The sequence below is a fragment of the Emys orbicularis genome, chromosome 19 (genome assembly GCF_028017835.1).
Source record: "Emys orbicularis isolate rEmyOrb1 chromosome 19, rEmyOrb1.hap1, whole genome shotgun sequence".
NCBI lineage: Eukaryota > Metazoa > Chordata > Testudines > Emydidae > Emys > Emys orbicularis.
The window spans coordinates 1,929,413-1,955,399 of NC_088701.1; the positions used below are offsets into that span (position 1 = coordinate 1,929,413).

The 25,987-nt window shown below is 49.1% G+C and overlaps 1 protein-coding gene across 5 annotated transcripts in view; it reads left to right on the plus strand.

The window, feature by feature from the left end:
* The window catches only part of SMARCA4 (SWI/SNF related, matrix associated, actin dependent regulator of chromatin, subfamily a, member 4), a 42,004-nt gene extending 16,300 nt beyond the window's left edge, over positions 1 to 25,704 (plus strand). Inside the window, exons 14-34 of one of the 5 annotated variants that reach the window (XM_065419538.1) lie at positions 1,057 to 1,207; positions 2,600 to 2,763; positions 6,713 to 6,779; positions 7,366 to 7,476; positions 8,860 to 9,102; positions 9,975 to 10,088; positions 11,214 to 11,321; positions 12,400 to 12,486; positions 14,227 to 14,273; positions 14,460 to 14,626; positions 15,497 to 15,660; positions 16,641 to 16,868; positions 17,088 to 17,186; positions 17,450 to 17,527; positions 18,771 to 18,989; positions 20,269 to 20,522; positions 22,018 to 22,126; positions 23,915 to 24,016; positions 24,398 to 24,530; positions 25,239 to 25,378; positions 25,672 to 25,704. In XM_065419538.1, coding sequence (XP_065275610.1) covers positions 1,057 to 1,207; positions 2,600 to 2,763; positions 6,713 to 6,779; positions 7,366 to 7,476; positions 8,860 to 9,102; positions 9,975 to 10,088; positions 11,214 to 11,321; positions 12,400 to 12,486; positions 14,227 to 14,273; positions 14,460 to 14,626; positions 15,497 to 15,660; positions 16,641 to 16,868; positions 17,088 to 17,186; positions 17,450 to 17,527; positions 18,771 to 18,989; positions 20,269 to 20,522; positions 22,018 to 22,126; positions 23,915 to 24,016; positions 24,398 to 24,530; positions 25,239 to 25,378; positions 25,672 to 25,704 — 2,818 coding nt within the window. Of the gene's footprint in view, positions 1 to 1,056; positions 1,208 to 2,599; positions 2,764 to 6,712; positions 6,780 to 7,365; positions 7,477 to 8,859; positions 9,103 to 9,974; positions 10,089 to 11,213; positions 11,322 to 12,399; positions 12,487 to 14,226; positions 14,274 to 14,459; positions 14,627 to 15,496; positions 15,661 to 16,640; positions 16,869 to 17,087; positions 17,187 to 17,449; positions 17,528 to 18,770; positions 18,999 to 20,268; positions 20,523 to 22,017; positions 22,127 to 23,914; positions 24,017 to 24,397; positions 24,531 to 25,238; positions 25,379 to 25,671 lie in introns of all 5 variants that reach the window. The other 4 variants (XM_065419539.1, XM_065419540.1, XM_065419541.1 and 1 more) reach the window with 4 other exon arrangements.
* Positions 25,705 to 25,987: the final 283 nt, after the last annotated feature.

A 25,987-nucleotide genomic window follows, 5' to 3' on the forward strand; every position in this document is an offset into this window, starting at 1 on the left:
CCTAGTTTTTTGCTTTTAATATTTATAAGGACTTAGACATGCCATACTCCCAAATCTTCTCCCTCTTTCATGCTTGCTTGCATGCAAACACAGGTGAGATGTGTCAGCAGAACAACTCTGCCTTGCCTGCCCTTTGTCTCATTCAAATTGCAGCATCCTAGTTTCCTTTCTGAGATGTCCCCCGCCGCCTCCCCCCCCAAAAAAAGGTGTGAGCGCCTTAAATTGGACTTAGAAAGTATCATTTGGTTGTAGTGCTAAGCCTATGGTTTGTGCAGTTTCTGGTGTATCAGTTGGAAGAGGTTTTCATCACACCAGGAAATTCTAATAAGTGGTTTGCAGAAGAAACTATAACTGTGTGAGGAAATAGGTGAAGTGTGTTTAAAATTGTTGGGGTTTTTTTTGAAACAGTAATTCCTTTAAAACAAACACAAGCTGCTGGATGATCTGGCAATAAGCATTTACTTACCATTCAGGTCAAGATTCTTGCTGTCTCAAAAGCGCACTGTGGTTTGGATCTTTAAAAATCTTAATTAAAGATGATATGGAGATATACCTATCTCATAGAACTGGAAGGGACCTTGAAAGGTCATTGAGTCCAGTCCCCTGCCTTCACTAGCAGGACCAAATACTGATTTTTGCCCCAGATCCCTAAGTGGGCCCCCTCAAGGATTGAACTCACAACCCTGGGTTTAGCAGGCCAATGCTCAAACCACTGAGCTATCCCTCCCCCAAGTCACTTAGGCACTGCTGTAAATCCCATCCCACCTGGTTAGTTTCCAAGGAGTTAAACATGCCAGCATCATTTTTTGCTCCCTGATTTTAGAGAGCATGAGGCAAAGGGAAAAGTAAACTGGGATGAAAGAGACTAAAATATTCTTTCAAAAGCAAAGAAGTTGATTGGTTATACTTGGAGAGACGAGCTCATGAAATCCAAGGATTCGTGGGGTCCCCCAGAGGTCTTTGGGCCGCGGGGAAGCCTGTCTCCCAGAGAAGTGAGAAGGATTCTCTCCATATCCATTCAAAACTCTTTATTTACTTATTTATTTATTTTTTTAGAAATGCTAAGCAAGATGTTGATGATGAGTATGGGGTCTCCCAAGCTCTGGCGAGGGGATTACAATCTTACTACGCTGTGGCCCACGCCGTCACTGAACGAGTGGACAAACAGTCCACGCTCATGGTCAATGGCGTCCTCAAACAATACCAGGTGAGACACTGAGGGAGTAAGTGCCCTGATTCAGGGTGATGGTGACTGAAATAGCTTATGCACACACATACAGCATGTCTGATCAACCACAGGTACGCTCAGCACTGGGGGGAGAACCTAGAAATTGCCAGACTGGATGAGACCCAAGGCCTATCTAGTCCAGTATCCTGTCTCTGACCAGCAGCTCAGAGAGAGGTTTTCTAGAACTCCGCAATAACAGATGTAGGATAATCAGCCCCCCATATTAGGTCTCATCCTGACCTCTCGTAGTCAGAGATTGGCATAAACCCTGATGCCTGAGATGTAATGTCCCTTCCAAAACATTATCATTACTTATTAGAAGTAAATTGCACATCTTGCTCTGCCTTACAGCCTAGATAAGGAACTGTGACATGTATTGAACATAAAACCCTCCTGAGATTGTTCCAGGCAACTGGTTTCACTTTGCTTGGTGTTGGGCTCCTGTCCTGCTTCCCTCACGGTTCTAATCAGGTGGCACTCCTTTACTATGCTCAGTTATTCCTGTCTGTCTAGAAGCTGATTTATTCAAATCCATTTTGGGTTAATAGATCAGTATTTCTTATCTTTTGAACTTGCTGAGCAAAATTAATTCCAAGAATTGCAAGTGCCTCCATAAGCTGTAATAAAGCTGACAAGCAAGTTTTAAACACGGACACACACACACACACGGACACACACACACAGGCTGAAGGTGACTGGATAATACTTGAAGCATTTGTAGTCTCTGGGGAACAAAGTATGACTCGACAGACGTTATCTGGCATTTTTAGTTGTCATTAGATAATTGTGCAGTACTTTGAAGATACAAAGCTGTATGGAAGGACGAACTTTTTGTGCTTATCAGTAGGCTCTGGTGTAAGACCTTACTTATAATATTGTGTATTGCACGTGTCAGTGAAATCCTGGGGATTAAAGATAGGGGCCTGTTGACTCACACCTTGTATCTCTCACACACTGCAGGAATGGAGGATTGTTCCCTTCAGTCCATGCAAACAACCAGAAACTTGTTAAGGTTCCGAGAGATGCAGATGAGAATAAAATGATCCAGGCTTCTAGGGAAGCCTGGGGGGTGTCTTTTATAAAATAACCGATTAGCCAGACTTGGTCTCTGTAGCTTAAAGCAAAGAGCATTAAAGGGAGCTTTTTGTGTGGTACGCGTGATCCAGAAGGGAAAGGAAAGGATTGATGCCAAAGCACTCTTCGAGATAATTAACTCTAAAACAAGAGGTTTAATAATCTATAAATAATTCATCTACAGTGTTACGTAAGGTGAGTGGCTGCAAATCATTCACAAGGAAGTGTGGCTTTTTTCCTCTTAGATCCTGTTTAGTTTGCAGTCTTTGAATCGTCCTCCATTCTCTTTTTGTTCAGATTAAAGGCTTGGAGTGGCTCGTCTCTTTGTACAATAATAACCTGAATGGTATCCTGGCGGATGAGATGGGTCTGGGCAAAACGATCCAGACCATCGCTTTAATCACATACCTCATGGAGCACAAGCGTATCAATGGACCCTTCCTCATTATTGTACCTCTCTCGTAAGTGTGGGGCTCGAACTAATGGGGGATTACGGCACTGGGAAGTTTTTAGTGAGCAACATTAATTCTAGCTGTGCTGTGGTTAGAGCAGGGAGGAAGAGGGAGTCAGGAATTATGGGTTCTGTTCCTCACTCTGCCACTGACTCACTCTTTGACCTTGGAATTCATTCAGCTGCCTTGCCTCAGTTTACCAATCTGCAAAATGAGTGCAGTGATACTTACCTGACAGGGGAGTTGGGGAGCTTTTGTAAAGTGCTTTGAGATCCTTGGATAAAAGCGCCTGTAGAAACCCAAATAATGCTGCAGTTGCCCTAAGGGAAGCTGCTGTTATTTCTCCCCCCCTCCGGTCATAGACTTTTGGCTCATAACCTCTTAAGTACTGTTAAAATGGACTAAATTATGCTCTGACATAATTTCTCATAATACAAATCTGAATAATCAGAAAAAGTTTAAGGGCACCTTCCCAACTCAGTAGGTCAGCTTAAAAAATAAATAAATGAGCCGGTGTGAAGGAACAGAATTCAGGCATTCCTGTTTGTAGCAGAACTGTTCCTCTCTCTATCTCTTATACCAAAATACAGATCTTCGCCAATAAAATAAGACCGCACTCCCCTGTGCACACATATGACTGGGTTGTTCTATTTTCAGTTCAGTCCCTAGTGCAGTGGTCCCCAACCTTTTTCGTCTGGCGGGTGTCAGACGACAAGCCACAGAGGACCGTGGCGTGGACGAGCATCCACTGAAATGCCGCCGCCAAGCGGCGTCATCCAGAGGCGTCGCCGCCGAAATGCCGCTGAATTTCGGCGGCATTTTGGCGGATGATCATCCGCTGGCCAGTCCGCGGGTGCACTTAAACACCCCAGTGGGCACCATGGCGCCTGCGGGCACCGCACTGGGGACCCCTGCCCTAGTGCATGGAAGGGTTCTTTGAGCGATTGCCCACGCTGATTCCACTCTTGAGGCATGTGCACCCAGTAAATGCCACACCAGATTATTTTGTCCGGTAGCGACTGATGGGGCTGTGTCTGTGCCCTGAGGGTCCTCACAGCCCTCCCACTCCAGGGCAGAAAAGCTGAGTGGCCCAAGCATCCCTCTGTCCATTCTTACTGCCTGTGGCCGCAATGCACCGTCTGCTTCCTCCACACACTGCGTGACTGACTTAGCTTGGTGTATAATAGTACAGTGTTAATGTAGTTCTTTTTTTATGGTGTCCCGGGGTTCACTGCCCCCTACTGGCCGTCCTGGGGATTAGCTCTGGCCAGGCATTGCGCCCTCCTCTGGTGGTGTCTCTCCCATCATCCTGTCAGCCTGCGGACCCTTTTTGCTCCAAGAACTGCAGGTCCTCTTCGTGACTGGCCCTCTGACCAGGTTACTCCGTGGTTCCCCCTTCCAGGGTATGTAACACAGTCTTTTTGGAACAAATCAGGCAGTCCACTGTCCTCTGCCTGGTTGGTGCCACATCCCCAGTGGCTGGTAGGGAACCCGAGCCTGCCCTCTATTCTGGGTTCTGGCTCCGGGGCCCTTCAGTTAGCAGCCAAGGCCTGCACTGTCCTACCATGCTGCTTTCCCCCTGAGCTGTCTCCTACCTTCCTGGCTTCCCCCTCTCTGGGTTTGTCAGCCTCCCGACTGCCCTCTACGGTAGAACCGCAGAGACAGGAACACCTCAGGAGTGAAGATAGTTTGTAACTCTGAACTAAACCTTATGGTTCTTTCAAACGTTTACAACTGAACATTGACTCAGTACAGCTTTGAAACTTTACTATGCAGAAGAAAAATGCTACTTTTAACCATCTTAATTTAAATGAAACAAGCACAGAAATCGTTTCCTTACCTTGTGAAACTTTGCTTAAATGTTTTTAGTTCATGTTTAACACAGCACTGTACTGTGTTTGCTTCCCACCCCCCTGAATACTTCCAAATGAGGGGTGTGGCTGACCGGTCAGTCCGTAACTCTCGGGCTGTACTGTATAGGCCCAACACACCTCCCTTCACCCAGGGAAAGACTGCAGACTCCTGTCATGCAGCCCACTGCTGCGGTCCCCTCCTGGGCTTTATTCAGGTGCCTCCTGTTCCTGACCAGCTGAGCTTTATTCAATCAACCCCTGCTCCCTGGCTCCTTCTCCAGTGCAGCCTGGGCAGGTCATTGGCCCATGTAGCCATCTTAACCCTTCCAGCCCTGTGTGGGGTGGACACCCCATCACATACGGTCTTGGCAATGTAATATAGGTAAGTTTTAGTTAACCTAGACAAACCGAGAAACTTGTGGAGTAGCTACGGGCGCTTGAGCCACACATTTACAAGACACTGTTCCTTAGCGGAGGCTTCCAGATTGGATGCCAGTGTTGGTGGGACTGTCCTGCAGTCACTATTTAAGTAAGACTCCAGTTATCCACCTCCAGGCAATAGACAGCTGCTTGCTCATAGAATATCAGGGTTGGAAGGGACCTCAGGAGGTCATCTAGTCCAACCCCCTGCTCAAAGCAGGACCAATCCCCAACTAAATCATCCCAGCCAGGGCTTTGTCAAGCCTGACCTTAAAAACCTCCTAAGGAAGGAGATTCCACCCCCTCCCTAGGTAACCCACTCCAGTGCTTCACCACTCTCCTAGTGAAAAAGTGTTTCCTAATATCCAACCTAAACCTCCCCCACTGCAACTTGAGACCATTACTCCTTGTTCTGTCATCTGCCACCACTGAGAACAGTCTAGATCCATCCTCTTTGGAACCCCCCTTCAGGTAGTTGAAAGCAGCTATCAAATCCCCCCTCATTCTTCTCTTCTGCAGTCTAAACAATCCCAGTTCGCTCAGCCTCTCCTCATAAGTCATGTGCTCCAGCCCCCTAATCATTTTTGTTGCCCTCCGCTGGATTCTTTCCAATTTTTCCACTTCCTTCTCATAGTGTGGGGCCCAAAACTGGACACAGTACTCCAGATGAAGCCTCACCAGTGCCAAATAGAGGGGAATGATCACGTCCCTCGATCTGCTGGCAGTGCCCCTACTTATACAGGACAAAATGCCGTTCGCCTTCTTGGCAACAAGGGCACACTGTTGACTCATATCCAGCTTCTCTTCCACTATAACCTGTAGGTTCTTTTCTGCAGAACTGCTGCCTAGCCATTCGGTCCCTAGTCAGTAACAGTGCATGGGATTCTTCCGTCCTAAGTGCAGGACTCTGCACTTGTCCTTGTTGAACCTCATCAGATTTCTTTTGGCCCAATCCTCTAATTTGTCTAGGTCCCTCTGTATCCTATCCCTACCCTCCAGCGTATCTACCACTCCTCCCAGTTTAGTGTCATCTGCAAACGTGCTGACGGTGCAGTCCACGCCATCCTCATCACCAGGCGTGGAATCTGTGTTGACAACCACTCGAAGAAGAAAGGACACTTACTTGCCTTGCAGCAATTGGTTCTTCAAAATGTCTTGTCCACACAGTTTTCACAACCTGCTCTCTTTCTCAGCTACCCCAGAGTTCTGTACTGGTGAAAGAACTGAGGAGCAGTTGGGCCCACGCTACCCTTGATGCCCTCAGGCGAGGGGGAAGTGAGATTACTTATGGTGCAGGCGTGGCCCCAACAGACACTGCTGGACAAAATAATCTGATCTCTCATGCATGGAGCACGTGCACCAAGAGCGGAATCTATATGGGCAATGCATTGCCAAGAACCACATTTACTGTAAGGTACATAACTGTTCTTTCTGGCAGAGAAGAAAGTACTGTGGCCACATCTCATGATTGTCACAGGGAATTGTTTGGATTGTGGTTGAGTGTCTTGGATAATGGATTTTGCAGCAAGAATTACTAGCTGGGAATAAAGGGTATTGATTTCTCACGAGCTGCTGGAGACTTTTATGGTTTTACAGCCAATGGGGGCTGCTTTGGGCTATAGAAGGTTTGGAGTCCATTATGCAAGGGTGGGTTTTACTGTTCTTTCTCGCTCCCTCTCTTCTAGAACGTTGTCAAACTGGGCATATGAATTTGATAAATGGGCTCCTTCTGTGGTGAAGGTTTCATACAAGGCAAGTACTGGAGTTCGGTCCTGCACTTCTCACTGTGAAACCTTTGGTTGCATACTCTGCAAGCAGCTTTTAGTACCTGTATAACCAACCCCGGTTAGAAATGCAGTGTTCCCTTTGTCCAAAAAAAACCAGCTGCTTAGTGACTATTCTTCTGTGTTTGATATGAATACTTGAACAAGAGAATGAATCTAACTACCATGGCCTATATAAATATTCAAGCTAGATTTGTTTCCCCCCGCCAATTCAGGAACATGGGACTTCCCACTCTGTTGCTAATAATCCGAGCTTGTCTACACAGTGCAGCAATGTGTACTAGAGGGGTGTGAATTCTGCAGTGCACTGCGTGCTGCAGACTAACCGGCCTGTGTAGAAGCTGCTGGCGCGCACTAAAAAATGTGCAATAGGGAATTTTTAGAGCATGCCAGCAGGGTCTACACGGGCCAGTTGGAGCGCATCATGTTGGTGCGCTTTAGAATTTGTACCCCTTTAGTGGGGCATTGCTGCACCCTGTAGACAAGCCCTCAGTAACGCCCCCTGCTGGAAGTTACATTGGTTTGAGTTTTTTCTCCCATTCCTCCTCTCCTAGGGCTCTCCAGCAGCAAGACGGGCATTTGTACCTCAGCTTCGAAGTGGGAAATTTAATGTCTTGCTCACAACCTACGAGTACATCATCAAAGATAAGCACATTCTTGCCAAGGTGAGTGTCGTGTTTCCCATGGCTAACTGCACCTCTGACACCCTCATGGCTGCCTTAAGGGCCACCCCACTGAGGGCTCAGGCCCCCAGCCATCACCTTTCTCAGGCCCTGCAGTTTTGTGTTCTCAGGGTTAAGGAGTGATCAGCCATCTCTCATAAAGCAAAGTGTTCTTCATTCAGAACAAAAGCATTACAGAGAAAACCTATCTTAGCAATAAACAGCTTAGATACACATGCCTAGCTTAGCAGACGCTCGCCCATCTTTCACTTGGAAACCCTGGCAGATCTAAAGTACCTCAGATCCTCTCGTGGGGTCTGTCTCAGTTCGGGGTTTGCGCATGTGAGTTACCCTCTTCCGAGGTCAGGCTGTCACTTGATACAGTTTCAAGTCTTTTGTCCTCTAAGGGTACGTCTACACTTACCGGAGGGTCCGGCGGCAGGCAATCGATGTTCTGGGATCGATCCCGGAAGTGCTCGCCGTCGACGCCGGTACTCCAGCTCGGCGAGAGGAGTACGCGGCATCGACGGGGGAGCCTGCCTGCCGCGTCTGGACCCGCGGTAAGTTCGGACTAAGGTACTTCGAATTCAGCTACGTTATTAACGTAGCTGAATTTGCGTACCTTAGTCCGAAGTGGGGGCTTAGTGGGGACCAGGCCTTAGACCTCCTCCTGATCAAGTCAAGGCAGTCTATGCAGGTCCTCCCCAGAAATGTGGGAGTGTGCAACTTCACAAGACTAGTTATCTGGATTATTTCAATAGTGGGGATTTGCATTAGTTACCTCCCAGAAACTTCTCTTATCTTGTGATCTTTATATGTATCTTGTGTCAGTGAACTACTAAATTAAGCTGCACTGATTAGGGCTTTGTGCCAGTTTAACTATATCCAGTTAAACTGGTGCAGCTTTTCTCACGTAGACATAGCCTTAGCAGGGAATTCTCTTTTCAGTTATTTGAACTGGGGTAGTAAGGGAAATGTATTTGGCTATGGCCAGGAAGCTAAGGAATTACTGAAGATAGTACAGGGTGTGTGAGATGCTAGAAATAACTAACTGGGTAACATCTCTCTTCCCTAATCATTTCTCGACATTACTGCCCCTTCCCTTTTCTTTACAGTCTCTCCCTTATTCCATCGGCTGTCTCAGTTCTCTGTGCCACAGGCAAAAAACGGGCTCATGAATGGGAGCACTTTCCCAGCAGCAGCCTGAATGAAACTGGACAGTCCTAGTCAGTTCTGATCGGTCTCTGGTGGTGCCCCCCCCCCCCCCGCTGGGCAGGCATAGCTGCATGGATGGTTAAGATTTGTGTGATTCTCCTGCGTCGGGTAGCTGCTGTGCTTATGAAAGGTGGGATTCCCACAGTCTCTGTTGTGATTCCGTCTCTGCAGATTCGCTGGAAGTACATGATTGTTGATGAAGGTCACAGAATGAAGAATCACCACTGTAAGCTAACCCAAGTCCTCAACACACACTACGTAGCGCCGCGTCGTTTGCTGCTGACAGGAACTCCACTACAGAATAAGCTGCCAGAGCTGTGGGCTCTACTCAATTTCCTCCTTCCCACCATCTTCAAGAGCTGTAGCACATTTGAGCAGTGGTTTAATGCTCCGTTTGCCATGACCGGAGAGAAGGTAGGTGTGGAAGTAGCCGTCTGACAGCAGTTGAGTTTGGACAGTCTTGTGCTAATATAAGGTACCAAATCACTGGGTATCCACAGTATTTGGTTGTAATTAGTTTCCAGCTATTATCTGGTATGCTACCTCAGCAGTCTCAATCTTAATTTGCTAATTAGGGGAGGGGTATGGTCTTCAGTCAGTTTAATTTCTGGGATTTGACACCAGAGGAAGTGACGTTGAGCCATACGGGATAAACCAGAGACTGGTAATAAGCAAATGCTGGAATAAAGGCAAGGTGTCTTTCTGTCATAGACCTCCATCCATCCCAGCAAGGCGCTGCTTGGTTCTTGTCAAAATGGATTCTCAGATTGCACAGAATCCTCAAGGCTTTTAAGTGAACTGGTTATATTCATTCAAAACTCCTCCCTTAAAGTGCAGGGACTGGGGACGTGAATACCAAGTAATAGAACAGCACAGGGTTTGAACCGTTAGAGTTTTCAGTACAGAAACCCCAGACTTGGACAGCAGCATAAGAGAGTTTGCAGTTTTGAGAGGTGTGTGGCTGGTCAAAACTGTAAGTCATCAGTTGCACAGTTTATGGAGGGAATCTTTAGGCCTTATTTCTATTCCCAGCTCTGCCATTGGCCTGCTGGGTGACCTTGGGCAAGTCACTTACCCTCTCTGAGCCTCAGTTTCTCCATCTGTAGAATGGGCATAATCAGGACCTTCTTTGCAAAGTGCTTTGAGATCTGCTGGGAATGTGCTAGACAAGAGCTAGGGGTTATTTTTATTGGGATCTTGCAGTATTTAGTGAAAAATGTTGAGGAGAAAGAGACTCAAGTTATTTTAACCTTTTTTTTTTTTTATTTCCTGGGTGGAAAAAATAGGTGGATTTGAATGAAGAAGAAACTATTCTGATTATCCGTCGTTTGCACAAAGTGCTGCGTCCCTTCCTGCTAAGACGGTTAAAGAAGGAGGTAGAAGCACAGCTGCCTGAAAAGGTAAAGCTTGTAAGGAAGACACACACACAGGCTTTCTGGATGCATTTTTGGAAGATGTTCTTTAGTCAAACACAAGTTATTGTGCTCAATACAGGGCTAGTGGAGTGAAATTCCTGGCCTGCGCGGTTATACAGGAGATCAGACTAGATCTAATGGTTCCTTCTGGCCTAAATGATTCTAAAATCTATGGACTGTGCTGCACTTAAATAGTGTTTTAGTTGTGAGTTTATTCATTGTTTTATGTTGCATCCTTGCTGTAAGTCATCATGTAGCTGAAGTGAGAGACTATAAGAGAAGCTGTGACATCTTCTCCTGAGGAAAGTGGGGAAAGCCCCAAGATTTGAGCATTTACAGTTGGACAGGAGGAAGTAGTGAAAAATGCTAGAGACAGCGCTCCTGCCCTGGCCCATGAGTGGGGGATGAGGTAGTTGAACTAACCCGTTTATTCTTTTTTTAACTTGCATATAGTTGTCAGTTAAGCTGCCTGCTATTTGCTCCAGCATTTGACAGCTGGTTCCATGTTGTCCTCACTAGAGGCTTTTGCTTTTTATGGTTTCCCTTTCTTCACTCCAGTGCTAAGGGGGAAAAAACCGTTCCAACTTCCGTGGACTCCAAATTAGTTTCCTTTCTAGGAACTGCTGCAACGATATGGTATTTTGCAGCTTTTCAGCTTGCTAGTCTCATCCCATTGGGCTAAGCTAGCCTGATGAGAACAAACCGGATTGGTGGCTTAACTCCCTAGCGCTGAGGTGGTAGGGCTCAGAGTGGGGAAGATGGGAGACTAGTGATGGCTGTTCGTGCCCCACAGTTCCACAGGAGTGACTTGTATGCCCAGTCTACCGCTCCTGGGGTCAGCAGCATCATAAAGACACCACACCGAGCCCTGTGGTTAAAGAGTGCCTCGTCAGCACTCTGGCCAGCTTGAGAACAATGCTAATTGGTTGGGAAATAAGTCCCCGTCCTGTGGTTGGCAGAGAGCTCGGAGCAGTACAGCAAAGGGGCGGGGGGTGCAGGGCTACAAGCCAGTGACGGGGGTATAGGAGTGAGATGATTTGGGAGCATGCAGAGAATCGCGGTGGGTTGGTTACTATCGTTTGTGATGTTAAACTCTCCTCTGCTTTCCAGGTGGAGTATGTGATCAAGTGTGACATGTCAGCATTACAGAGGGTGCTGTATAGACACATGCAGGCCAAGGGCGTGCTGCTCACCGATGGCTCGGAGAAGGATAAAAAGGTGTGGCAATAGGGCCCTGATTTGTTACTTACTCTCCCTGCATTTACATGCAGCAGAGCCGAAGAGCATTTCACGTACAGGGGCCTGTTTCCCAGTCAGCGTAGCTACCATCGCTCGGGGAGGTGGAGCTCCTACAGCAACAGAAAAACCCCTTCTGTCACTGTTATCTGTCTACACTACGGGGTTAAAGCAGTATCGTTATGCCACCATAGCGCCTGTAGTGCAGACGTGGCCTTAAAGCCCCAATGCGCAGAATGGATACAGCAGGAGCAGAGGCAGTGCAAGCTTCCTCCACGTAGCCAGGACCTAAACCTGTGCATGCCTCTCCCAAGACTGCCCAAAAGGGCTCCGTAAAGGGTGGTGGATCCTGTGCTGTGGATAACTGTTAGGAATTTCATGGAGAGCACCAACTTGTTTCGCACAAGCCACTCAACAGCTGTCAGATGGCAGCAGCTGGTTGGGCCGGGTTTAAAATGAACTGAAGGTGAAGTGTTCACTTCTCCAGTATGCAACCTCTGAGCTGTCCTCTCACCCTCATTTTAAAAATGTATTCCTTGGATTGTGGAAGAGGATTTTAAGGTTTCTCCTTAACACCTTGAAGTTCACCTTTCTGAGCAATGTGTTCCATTGATGGACTGTTGTCTTGCTGTTCTGGGCAGCTTTCACAGCAGTGGGGCTGGGGGAATTGGCCTTGCTAGTGTATGGAGGAGGTTTTGGAGTCCTTAATTGGGTCCCCCTCCTAAAGTGGCAGCTCTGCTACTAGAGCTGTGTGACATTCACTTTTGAAAACTGAGTGAAGATGCATCCCGTGTCCCGTCCATGCTCTAACAGCCGTTCACTGTCTTCAGTGTTCTGCACACGTAGTTAGCTACTAACGCTAATGTGATCAGCCTCTGAATAATTTCGCCTTTGACCTCAGCTGCACCCATCTGCTTTCTCTCATGTGAGATTTCAGATTTTTTGCCAAGAGTGTAGGATGCCATGACTGCAGTGGGGGCGTGGAGCAGATCCTCCGCGTTCCCTTTCACAGCTTGTGTCTGCATGGACATATTTGTAATTTTGTGTCTTCTTCACACAGGGCAAAGGTGGTACAAAAACCCTGATGAACACCATCATGCAGCTGAGGAAGATCTGTAACCATCCGTACATGTTTCAGCACATAGAGGTAATGTTGTAGTATTTTTTGTATCCGTGTTCATAGAATCATAGGCTATCAGGGTTGGAAGGGACCTCAGGAGGTATCTAGTCCAACCCCCTGCTCAAAGCAGGACCAATCCCCAGACAGATTTTTGCCCCAGATCCCTAAATGGCCCCCTCAAGGATTGAACTCACAACCCTGGGTTTAGCAGACCAATGCTCAAACCACTGAGCTTTCCTTCCCCCCCCCCCCCCTCTCCCCCAAGGCTCCTCTGAGGATCTAGGCGCCATAGTGCACAGATCAGCCTTTCTGTAAAATGGGTACTATATGAACTAAGCTGTTCTTGGACGCTGCAGGGTAAATTTTCAGGGCAGCACTGTGTAGCGTTCCTGTGTCTCATCTTAAAATGTTCCCCTGTAGCATCCGGTGTTGGTTTTAAACCTATTCAGACATGGAGTGTTCAATGAAGTGATATCAATTAAAAATGGCAAAATCAAGGCTCATTGTCAGGCTGATCCCTTTGGATGCAGTCTCTCCTCAGAGACAACAAAACAAGTGTTCCACTAGTGAATCCGTGCTCCAACTCGCTCCTTGGGATCGTCTGCACCTCAAGTGACCCCAGACAGATGCTTTAAAATTACTTTATTCCTACACATTCTTTCCAGGCCTTCCTACAGCAATTGAATATCTTATGAATTAACCTATTGCCATTTATAATTAAACCGCTTTCCAGCCGAACAATAAAATGGCTAATACCAAACTTGATGCACGATTCTGCAGTGAGAGCGTCAGCCACAAGGCCAACCCAAAGCATGTTGGTGTTACACTGGACCAGAGTTTGACTTTTCAACAACACCTCGAGAACATCCGGTCTTGTGTCGCACTTATCAGAAAATTGGCCAGAACATCATGGGGCTCCAGTCCATGGACCAAACGAACCGCAACAATTGCCTTGGTATATTGTGCAGCTAAATGCTGTGCACCAGTGTGGTCTGACAGCCGTCATGCTAAACTCCTTGACATTCAACTTAATAACGCTACGCGCATAGTGTCGGGACGCTCCAATCGACTTCAGACCACTGGCTCCCGGTCCTATCGCACATCCAGGCTCTGCAGATTAGAAGAGCTCCTCAGACATCTCGCTTTCTCAACCATGTCAATGCAAACGCAGGGATCCCGCTGCATGATGACCTGCAGAACCCGCTAAAAACGAGATTAAAATCCCACAACCCTCTACGGACCGAATCAAGACCCTTACACCAACTGCAACGCTGAGGTTCCATGGAGAGTCACACGGAGCGTTTCGACCGCTCTAAACAAACAGCTCGTCGTTGACCCTGCCAGGGAACCACCGGGTTTTGATTTGATGTCGGAAAGACTGGTGCAGATTGAATCTCATCAGGACATCTCATGGGAGACTTGGACAAACCCTCTTTAAATGGAAAATGCGGCAAACACCTGCATGCAACTGTGGTCACCACGCTAGAGCACATTGTATCTGAGTGTCCCCTTTGTTCCTTTGCCGGGGGCCTGAAGGACATTCACCAGCTTGCTCCGGCCGCAATGTGCTGGCTCTCAAACCTAGATATACACTTGTTGCTATCCACCCAAGCCATACGAAAGTAGAAGAAGATTAGACCTATTTGACCTGAGGATCAGTTTTCCATTAGGGCAATTCCAAGAGTTTGGTGGATTTATTGGACACTTGTGTTTGTATAGAAGAGTTTGGTGCAATCAGTGTGACAGTGTTTCTGTTTCTGGTTGCAGGAATCCTTTTCAGAGCACTTAGGTTTCACTGGAGGTATTGTACAGGGGTAAGTTGAATGCTTTTGAGCTTTACAAAGGAGGGTATTTGTAGTTGAAGTGTGGTGTGGTTTATCAATGGATTAGGTCAGTGTATTAATGTAACAAGCACTGGTAGTTCTCATTTTGCATGCGAGGACGATGCCTTTTTTTAGCATCAGATTCTCACCTATTTCCAATCCTCTCTTGTGAACTAGACTAGACCTGTACCGAGCATCTGGCAAATTTGAGCTCCTGGACCGGATCCTTCCCAAACTACGAGCCACCAACCACAAGGTGCTGCTGTTCTGTCAGATGACCTCGCTCATGACCATCATGGAAGACTACTTCGCATACCGTGGCTTCAAATACCTGCGGCTGGATGGTGAGTGTAGATGGTACCAGCGAGACCTGCGATCCCCTCCTGAACGCTCTGCTTTGGCCATCTCAGTAGGTCAAACCCTGCATGTGTAGATAACGAATGATCAAATAACAAACCTCCTTCTAGTGCTCCTTTCCATGCAGTGTGCTTAGCAGCACACGTGGGAAACGTGCATGAAACTAACAATGCCATTCATAAAAATAAACCAGGGAACTATCGTAACAATCGCATCATGTACTAACTCTTGGTGAAGCTGGTGGGATTACACTGTTGCAGTGTTGTCATTGCACACTTGCTCCTGGACATGTTTCTCCTTTAACCTTTGGGGAAAAAGGATTAACAGGGTTGCACATACTTGACACTTTTTTTTCTTGTAAGGTTAGTTTAGGGAGGTGGTTCACAGCTAATCCATTTACCGCTTTCCACCTCCTTTAAGTTGGTGAAAGTCGCCTCCAGGAAGAGCCCTGTTCTGTAGGCTGACATGGCGCATAGGCCTTGTGCTGTCTCTTGGAATTTCACCCAGCATCAACAACTTCTTCTTGGATGTTTGTAACCTGCTATCTTTGATACATTGATCACCTTATGTTACATTTTATATCCTGGAAGATCCCAAAGGGCTTTCCCACTTGACACACACACTGCACGCACAGACCTCAATTTGTCGTCATGACTGCTGATTTTGGGTGCTACAATATTAGGAGTGCCCGACTTGAGCCACCTCCAATGGATCTGGTTTTCAGCGGGTGCAGGTGCTCAACACTTTCTGAGCAAGCTGGAACCCCTCTTTGCTCTGTGGAGTCCTGAGTCCATGTTAAATAGAAAACTTTGCAGGGGAGGAAAATGGTGACCCCTCTCTTCTCCCTGGGCTTCTAGGAACCACTAAAGCTGAAGACCGCGGCATGCTGCTGAAGACCTTCAACGAGCCCGGCTCTGAATATTTCATTTTCCTGCTGAGCACTCGAGCCGGAGGGCTGGGACTGAACTTACAGTCTGCCGATACTGTGATTATTTTTGACAGTGACTGGAATCCGCACCAGGTAAAAAACGCTCCTGAATTGGTGGGGATCCCAGTACGGGGTTGGGCGTGGTTGTCTCTCTGTGTGTACGTGGGACACGAGTCTCGCGTTCCTAGAATAGCAAGAGGAAGGACTAGTGTGTTCCTCTCCTAGGGCTCGGATGAACTGTGAGGCGGTTAAACCAGCATTCCAGGCACACAAGGATCTAAGAATGCGTCTGCACTGTAGGGTGTGTTCTTAACTTTGGTTAAAATAGCAATGAGGATGCAGCAAGCTGGCTTTTAACCGGTTAGCAGCTGGAATTCATCCTCAGACTGTCTTAAAGGCTTTCACTCGAGATGCTAGTCTTAGCAAGGTTGCCATGTTTTCTCTGCTATTCGTTAGTTAAGCAGAGTTGAGAACATTTTTTTTTTTTTCTCTTTTGCCTGTCTCCCAGTTGTCTCAGCTCCGACAGGCAGGGTGGGCTGGCATACAGCGGGAGATCCTCTTGTGGCTGATGCATAATTATCATTGCTAACAATGCTAATCAACATGATTAACAGTTAGCACTGGTAGTGACTGAGGTTAAAGATCACCCATGCCAAATGTAGTATAAAGACACGGAAGCCCACTGCTATCCTCTTATTCCACGTTACCCTGTGGTTCACCAGTGCCAGTAAGAATCCACGTGTAGACACTCCGCTCCGTCAGGGAGGGTGAGGCATGGGAGGCTAAGTACAAGAGCACTTTCGCAAGAGTTTGCTGTAATAGCTAGGTACAGTGACCTATTTTTTCTAATGTGCATTGAATCGCCAAGTACAAGAGCAGTCAGCAAAACGAACTGCTTCGATTAATTAAACTTCCCCAGCGGATGTAACGGAATCCTCTGGAGTTGTTGAGGTCCTCCAGGTAGCGCTGAGAGGCATGTATACTTTTCCCGTGATGTATTTAAAGGCTCAAATATTTACCTGGGAAGGAGTGAGGTTTAAATTACTCTGCAAACAACGTGCTCCCCTCTTCAGGATTTGCAGGCCCAGGACCGAGCGCATCGTATTGGGCAGCAGAACGAGGTGCGTGTGCTCCGCCTCTGCACCGTGAACAGCGTGGAGGAGAAGATCCTGGCTGCAGCCAAGTACAAGCTGAACGTTGATCAGAAGGTCATCCAGGCCGGCATGTTCGACCAGAAATCCTCCAGCCACGAGCGGAGAGCTTTCCTCCAGGCTATCCTAGAGCACGAGGAGCAGGATGAGGTAAGGGGCGGTGCAGGTCACCCTCCCTGCTACTCCAGAGCATGAATGGTGAACGCGTGGCTGGCTTGTGCTCCGTGGCTCTGTGTCCCCGAGGCCAAGGGCATGTGGGCTGGAAGGAAAGAGCATGAACACTTGTTTCTCTTTTGAAGTGAATTTTAGTGTCGGTGAAAGGTGCCGGATTGACAGCCCTGGAGACTGAAGTCCTCTATTTATCCACAGAACAGATACAGCACGGGCAGCGGCAGTGGCAGTGCAAGCTTCCCCCACACTGCCTCAACCCTGTGCCTGAACCCTGACTTGGAGGAGCCACCTCTAAAGGTGAGAGGGGCAGTTCAGTCTCCATGCCCATTCAATCCTTGGCCTCCCTGCTGAGACTGCCAACAAAGGTGCCAGCTCTGGTGGTGGTCTCTTGCAATGTGGATACCTGTCCACTAGACACTGGACTGAGACCACCAAAAGTCATTTCACACGGGCAGCCGAACAGGCGTCAGATGGTAGCAATGTTCGGTGTTCAGTTCCCAGCATACGAACTGCCGCGGCGTCTTCTCTCGCCATTAAGCCAGGCGTTTGAAATCTTGCAGGAAGAAGATGAAGTTCCCGACGATGAAACGGTCAACCAGATGATTGCCCGTCATGAAGAGGAATTTGACCTTTTTATGGTGAGCGTGGCAGAGGCCATGGAAGAGAACTGAGCCCCTCTCTCTCTTCCGGGTAACACAGGCAATGGCATTTCTGATAGAGTTGAACTTGTTATGTTTGAACAAACATTGACTTGAGTAAGGACTTGGGGTCTAGTGGTTAGAGCAGTGGGGCCTGAGTCAGGGCTCCTGGGTTCTAGTCCTGGCTCTGGGCGGGGAGCAGGGTCTAAAAGTTTGAGCAGATTCTGCCCCTGCCTTTGTTGTTGTTGTTGGCTTACCCTAGATGTAATGGGGGAAAATACTTACCGTAACGTGCTACTGAAGTATGTTGGTGAAGTGCATTGAGATCTTCAGATGAAAGGCAGTAGGACAGACAAAATATTTATTCAGCTAGGAGATCTATAGAATGTTCCGTGTGACTCAGAGAGCACAAAAGACTCCTTTAGAAAATGCCACTCCTTCAGCAGTACTCTTAATGCCGATACATGCGGGTGGAGGAGTGGGTTTGCCCATGTCTGCCCCACGTCAGATGCTCTAGGCTCCTGTGAGCCTGGATAAGTCGATAATCGGGTGATGGGCTAGTAACGCTGATGGAAGCGATAACCACACACTAACACTGCACTGTAGGGACAATCCAACTTCAGCGAAGACAGCTGGCCGAGATGACCCCCAGTAATAGCTCTTGTCTGTCTCCAGTTTCAGTGATCTCTTCTAGTACCTTGTCCTTCAGAGTGGTCAGTCTTATGCCGGCTAATATGCTCACGCAGCGCTTAACCTGATGTATTTGTTGAGCTGTAATGAATCAGTAGGTATTTAAATAATTGTTAAACAACCCCCTTGGGCTCCACAAACACACTGCATTCCTGCTGTATCCCTTCCCCTGCAAAGCTTCCCAAGGGCCTTGCACTCAAAGATGGCAGAACAGCACTCCTCTGGAGCCAACTGGCATGGCTCCCGCGTGACCGAGAGTCACCAGAGAGCACCCCTTCCCGGAGGCTGCACACGCTGCACTGCAGCATTCCTTGCTCCTTGGTACCTGCTGGATGCCTGGGCCAGTTCGATATTTCCAAAGCCGAGATCAGTCATGTCCTGGTCCATCTGGGGTCAGCTGCATGACCCACAACGTCTGCTGTAGAGATGACCTGCCTCGACTAACCAGCGCCTAAATGGGCCAGCTAACCCCCCGATAGATGCATTCGGGCAATGGCCACAGACCCCCTGTCGCTGTGCCAGCGGTCCCCCCAGCAAACACCTCTTATTTTAGCGCATGGACCTGGACCGCAGGCGGGAGGAAGCACGCAATCCAAAGCGAAAGCCACGTCTAATGGAAGAGGACGAGCTGCCATCCTGGATTATTAAGGATGATGCTGAAGTGGAGAGGCTCACATGTGAGGAGGAGGAGGAGAAGATGTTTGGGCGAGGGTCACGTCACCGTAAGGAGGTGGACTACAGTGACTCGCTTACCGAGAAGCAGTGGCTCAAGGTATACATGGTACAGCATCGTTCTCCAATTGCCTTCTCAAATCTATGCTTCTACTGTGTTTTTGTCTATGTGCTAAAGAAAATACCCAGTACTGGAGACTCTGATGGTGCGTAGCGTAAAATAAGCCAGCTTTGGATGTGTGGCTGAATCCCCCAGCATCCATCATTACCAACTCGAGGAAAATTGCCTCTTGCTCAAAACCCTTAGTGGAGATTTGGGTAGTATGAATTGGTCATATTGATGCATGAAATTAGCGACCCATTCGCTTATTACCAAACATCCGTTTCTCTTTCGCCATCTGATGCTGGTACTGGGTATTTGAAAAACTCACCTCACCCCATCACAGGGCTCTAGAGGGGTTTAAACAATTGAAGCCACGCCATAGCTGACTGCTACTTTAACAGCTGTCGAGCCTCCCAGGCAGAATGCACTTGATGGGCAGCCGAGTGCCTGCCGGATTCTAGGTAGCCGCAAGGTTGGTTCTGCTGAAGGGGATGTTTATGAGCAGCAGGGAGAGGGAGGCTGCAGCAGCTCAAGAATTAACATTAATGGGATCTTAAGAGCTTTTCTTGGGCAGGAAGCTAGAGATGATGATTTAGCTGTAGAGAATAGAAATACCCCTCTTCCTTCTGTGGAGGTTAACCCTTGAGACACCCTCTGCTTTCCTCCAATATCCTTCCAGCAGCTACTTTCTTCATCTTAAAATACCTCCGTGTTCACCTAAAAATCTCCCCTACGTCTGGGGCATTTTCCGGCTTTGAATTTAAACGGAGGGCAGTTAGAGATAGTCTGATCAGCTGGGTGTAACAAGCGGAAGGCCGGTCTCTAGAGGCCTTCCATTCTTGAGAGGAAAAGCCCCAAACCATGTGCATGGTTCAAATGCACTCAGCAGAGCAGAGATGCTTTAGCCCATTACCACTTCCAAAAAATGCTAGAGCATTAGCATGTGTTGCCAACCCAGGGGCCTTTCCCATATGGGTAAATTGGAAGGGGTCCCAATATGGAGAAGGGGGTCACCGTATGAAAAAGTCTGAGAACCCCTTTTCTGTAACAGCCTGAACTAACGTCTCCGGTAGGGAGGAGGTCTGTCCGCAAGCAAGGGGCAGCCCATCCAGCCCCAGCCCCACTGGGCAGGCCGCTCTGGTCACTAGTGCAGCAAATTAAAAGCCTCATATAAATGGCAGTGCTTAGCGTTTCACAGGCAGCTCCCTTGCCCTTTCTTTGCACCTTTGCCCAGCAGTCTCAGTGCTAGCGGCTGCTCTGTTGCTCCCCTCCGTAGGCTATAGAGGAGGGCACACTGGAGGAGATCGAGGAGGAGGTTCGTCAGAAGAAATCTTCCCGCAAACGCAAGCGAGATGTTGACGTTGGCTCTGCCACCCCGACTACCAGCACCCGCAGCCGGGACAAAGACGATGATAGCAAAAAGCAGAAAAAGCGCGGCAGGCCTCCCGCCGAAAAGCTCTCCCCAAACCCCCCCAACCTCACCAAAAAAATGAAGAAGATTGTGGATGCTGTGATTAAATACAAGGACAGGTAAGAGACGCAAGGGATGGGCACTCTCCTCAATACTCCTGCCTAGGGTCTGCTTTTCTGTCTTTTTAACCACCAGTGCACACAAACGTGGGGGGAGGAACACCCAACTCCTAGTCCCTGCCTGGGCAGTCATGGCATGAACCCACGGCACTTCTCGGTCTTATTCCCCATCTCTTAAATGGGAATCCTTCTTACTTGCCTCCCAGGGAGTGGCTGACGTTTGCAAAGCACTCTGAAGACGAAGTTCACAGAGTACTGGCAGTTTCTAATTCATCTGCCAGGGAATGTCTTGTCTGTGGGTTTTCTGTAGGCTGCTGTGTAAAACGAGCAGAGATTGCGTCCTGCAGTTAAGGCAATGAAAGGAGGGTGGACCAGGATGCATGTTGTGTAAACTTTGGGAGTCAGGCGGTAATTGCCTCATTCCACCCAGTTTGTGCCCTGCCTCGCAGGCAAACTGCAGCAACTGACAAATCCAGCTCCTGTCCCATTTCTCTCCAGCGATCAGCTGATCTGCTAGGGCCTTAGGATCTTCCATCTAGGCTTGAAATGTCCTCGTGGCGCATGTCTGCGAAGCGGCATGCTGTCGGAAGCTTCCGGTCAAACACAGTGACAGCCCTGCTGTTGTGTGCTGTGCGCTACTGATCGCATGCCGGTTGGGGCACGGCTGGAGAGCACTTGTGGCCCTGCTGTGCTCTTCTGGCTAGCGCAGTAGGGCGTTGCCAGTATTGCTATTTTCTAATAGAGGGTTGCGCTTCAGGCATCAGCAGTACAGAGCAGAAGTTAAACACGTGGTCTGTGTGAAAAGATCAAACTCTTTCCTGTGGGATTTTCTAGGCTCTTTTATTTGGCCAGTGAACAAATAGTTTTTCTATCCTCTACTTTTGATTAATTGACTCAGAGCCTGGAAAAGTTCCCTGGATCAAGGGAAGTATTAAATGTCTCAGCTCAACATGCTAAGTGAGTTTTGAACCATTGTGACTGGCCAGCGCATTAGAGCACATCCTGGAAGAAGCATAGTGGAGTTGATGCCTGCTTCACTTAGAAGCGCCGGTGCAGTCTGCTTTTCCCGCCCCATGTCTTAGGAGCCTTTTAAGAAACATCCAGGTTTTTCCCTTCCTGATTCCAAACAGACCGCTGCTTTTCCTCCCCGTACTTTAATAAACCACTAGATTTTGTGCCGCTTAGAAAGAGGTCAAGTGACATGGGCCAGCTTTCAGAGAGTTGTAATGAAAGTGCTGACAGGCTCTTTCTGTAGTGACCATTAGGCAACACAGTAGCCCTGCCAGCTTCTTGGCTAGCATATTCGATTGTCCGTCCTTCGGCACAGAGCAGGTCTCCATGATAAAGGAAGGACGTTCTCCTGCATGGTGGAAGAGTGTCTTGTGATTTTTGTCTGCGTGGCAGTTCTGCATGGCAGGCTGGGAGCTGCTGCTCAGGCGAGAGGGGACGGGGATTGACTCGGTCTTTGATCTTGTATTTCTTCCTTGTTTTGTAGTAGTAGTGGACGCCAGCTTAGCGAAGTCTTCATCCAGCTGCCTTCTCGCAAAGAGCTCCCGGAGTACTACGAGCTCATCCGCAAGCCAGTGGATTTCAAAAAAATAAAGGTAACCCTGCCCGCCCTCAGTGGATGCTTGTGGCGCCATGCAGCACTCTTACTTCACATCCTTGATTTGTGTCTTCACCGTGATTTAATGCAGCTTGGTGCATCCAAAACCGCCTAGCCCGGTCCTCTTCCTGTCCTGTGGCACTACCATTGCTGTCCTGCCACTACCTGTTCTCTCCTCTAGGCCCAGCCCAACTCCCTCCCTGTGTCTCTACCCTGGTCGCTCCCTACACACCCACCTGTTCCCTGGTCTCCACTCCTCCATCTTTGCTTGTTCCTGGGCCAACCCTTAAGCTGGGATCAGCCAAATCACCCTTACCAAGTGCTGTTGTTCTCCACCATTAAAAGCCTTCGGAGAGCTATCCAGACGCTACCCCGCTGTGTCATGAAGCTCTGCCTCGAGCCCCCTCCTGCCTTTAGCTCTACAGAGCAAGGACTCCTCTAGTCAGGTCTTGTAGTTGGACAGCTGGGCTGCCAGGTGCTTTGGGCCAGCCCCCTCGAGAGATGTGACTAAATGGGCTGGCCTGCTGGGACCCGCTAACTCTCTCCCTGCACTTACTGGTGTGTTTCAGGAGCTGGGCATCCAGCCACTCCTCGTGCTACCCAGCAATCCCCTCCTCCCTCGAGCCAGATTTGTCTCCAGTCCCCCCAGGAAAACCGCTGCATCCTTCTACCCACCGAACTGGAGTCCTGTGGGGCTAGCATCAGTTAACCCTTGGTGGGCTGGGCAGCTAATGGAAGCGTTCGGCCTTCTGTTCTCTATCCGTTCATATCCTGGCCTCACCACTGTCACGCCTCGTTAAGCGAGGTGTTTCACCCTCCCCCAGCATTGACCGGTGCAGAGGAAAATGAAAATGGAGGCCGAGAGGCATGCACGGAACTGGGGCCTGAGTCTGGGAGCCGGATTCTAGGCAGTTTTATTAAAAAAAAAAAAAAAAAAAACCAGCCCAGGGAGAAAGTGCAAACACCCTCCTCCTAAAAGCAGGTTAGACAAACACCTATCAGGGATGGTCTAGACAATACTTAATCCTGCCTTGAGTGCAGGAGACTGGACTAGATTCCTCTCGAGGTCCCTTCCAGTCCTGTGATTCTTGGCACTCTGCCCTTGTGTTCCTCCCTCCACCTTCTCAGTGACACCTCCAGAACTGTGCCCAATGCTGCTCCCATCCTCCTGGCTCTGGGCTCCACCCAAGCTTGTCCCAACTGCTCCCTGCGTCTCCTTCCCCTGCTCATACCTCCACACCTGCAGATCCGCATTGGCCAAGCACCTTCTCTCTGCTGGCCACACCTGTTCTCACAAAGCCTGTCCCACGGGGCCCCACCTGGCTGCGTCTGTGGCTTGTGGCGCCTGTAGGGTGCAGACCTCTTTCTTGGTGGTGCAATGCTGTGTGCTGAATACAGAATTGTGTGGGGGGAGCTTTCCTTCATGATCCCAGTTATCCGGCCACAGCAGCTGGCTGTGACGACAGCCACTCACCTGACTGTGTAAGGTGCTGCAGTGGGCTGGGAACAGCACTGCCTACTGCAGGCTGTTGACTGAGGGTTGCCAGAGGCTACATGGCACAGCTGTGTGCAGGTGCATTGGGGAGGGCTGGGAACAAAGCCCCAAGGGGCAGACAGCCGACTGGGGTGTGTGGTCTTCCTTGAGCTTGCTGGAGCCGTGCGCTTGGCAGGTGCTAATTGCAAGGCCGTTCTAGGTGATGTGGAAGGCAGCATTGGGTAGCCAGCAAGGGAGCAGTTGAATCGCTGGCCATGTGTGAGGTGATTCTGACCTTTGCCCCTTTCTCAGGAACGCATCCGCAACCACAAGTACCGCAGCCTGAATGACCTGGAGAAGGACGTCATGCTGCTGTGTCAGAACGCACAGACCTTTAATCTGGAAGGCTCTCTGGTAAGGCACCTCCCTCCCCGTTGCCAGGGCTCAGGCGGGGGCAGTGACCCTCCCTCTCTCGACCCCGGGTGTAATTGGGACTAAACACCCCTTTTTAGAGAATCCCATTCAATCCTGCCAGCCAATTAGATTGCAAGATGGCCAGCCCTTTCTTCCTAATAAAAGCTGAAAAACTGATCTGGTTAAAGCTGGATTATTCCTAAGCATGGCAAACGCTTAATACCCAGGCTTTGGTGTGAGCTGGCATCAGTTAGATTAAGCAGGCGTCGCGTGGTGTGACAGAGGCCAAGGCTCTGGTGCCTCGAGCAGGGAATGGCTGTGGGGAGCCACAGCTCTCTCCAGAAGCCCACTCACCCAGGCCACTGTGGCTTCTTCCTCTAGATCTACGAAGACTCGATAGTGCTGCAATCCGTCTTCACCAGTGTGAGGCAGAAAATTGAGAAAGAGGAAGACAGTGAAGGTGAGGAGAGTGAGGAGGAGGAGGAAGGAGAAGAGGAAGGATCTGAATCAGAGTGTGAGTACTCTTCTGCTGCTGCCTCCGCTAAGCAGGAGTGTGTGCATGCAGGTGCCTGCCATATTCAGCTCTCGTGTGCTCATTGGAGACGGTCTCTGCGAAAGAGTGATGACCAGCTCGAAAGCTAACTAAGACCGCGGCCCCTGCCCTCTCCTCTCTTCTCCAGGACAGGACTGAGGCACATTGGCAGGGGCACTGTGGCTGGGGGAAGCTCACACTGCCCGGCCTGTGTTCTCTCTGTTCTGGGGCAGGGAGAGGACTGCAGGCGCCAGGGCTGTCTTGGAGGAAAGGAAGGGAAATGCATGTTGGTTCTCTGCATGGGGGACGTAATTCCTCCCACTTGCTTTCTAGGCCATTACTGCTCAACCAGGTAGGTCAGGAGATCTCCAGCAGCAGCTGAGTTAAAGGACAACGTGAAAGTTACAAGGGATGCAGCAAGGGGGGGGGAGTCTGATGCAAGAGCAGATGCTCTGGAGGTACGGTGTTGCGTTTGTCCGTGTTTTAGATGGCAGCTGTTGGAAGGTAAGCAGAAGGCACTGCTCTCGCCCTGAGATGGAAAGCGTTCTAGAAGTGCCATGTACTTACTATGTCTGTGTTATAATAGGACGGGTCTAATGTGCAGCAGAAGCTTTGTTGCTGTGCGGCAGTGCCGAGCCGTAACCTGTGCAAGTGTTCAGACTCTCTGCGTCTCCTTGTGCTTCCCTGCAGCTCGCTCTGTCAAGGTGAAGATCAAGCTGGGCAGAAAGGAGAAAGCACAAGACCGGCTGAAGGGTCGCAGGCGCACGAGCCGCGGCTCCCGGGCCAAGCCAGTGGTTAGTGACGACGATAGTGAAGAGGAGCAGGAAGAGGTAAGTTCTCCACCCCCAGTTGCTGCCCGTGTAACCTTGTATGTACTTGCCTGTAGCTAGTCTGTAACGGCTCCACAGTGGGCACCTAGTCTTCTGTGCAGTGATGTGTTTAGCTTGGTGTTGGCAGAGTACCTGACGCGGGGCTATAGCAGGAGGGGGAGGAGCCCTCTTTAAAAAGCAAGGACTGGGAGGACTCAGGAAAGCTGATGGGATAAACGTCTCTAAGCACTCAGCCCTGCCACGGGAATGTTTCCACTCTAATCTCTCCCCGTCCATCTCCTCTTGTCTTCCAGGATCGCTCAGGAAGTGGCACCGAAGATGATTAAGCAACATTCCATGGTCCAGACCACCAGAGCCGATCTTTCCAAAGCGGACGCGCTGTATCGCTTTAGCTCTAACGGGTAGCAACAAATGTAGTATCAGACTTCAGTAAACTGTATAAAACTCTTCCATATTTATACTGCAGAGAAGATGTAGGACTGTTTGTGTCTTGCCTTGTCCTGACATCAGTAGCGTTTGTTACAGCATTAACTGTTTAAGAGAATTATGAATCGGGGAACACTTGATATCTATTTTTTCTTTTTATGGCAGTACTGTTTCAGTTGCAGT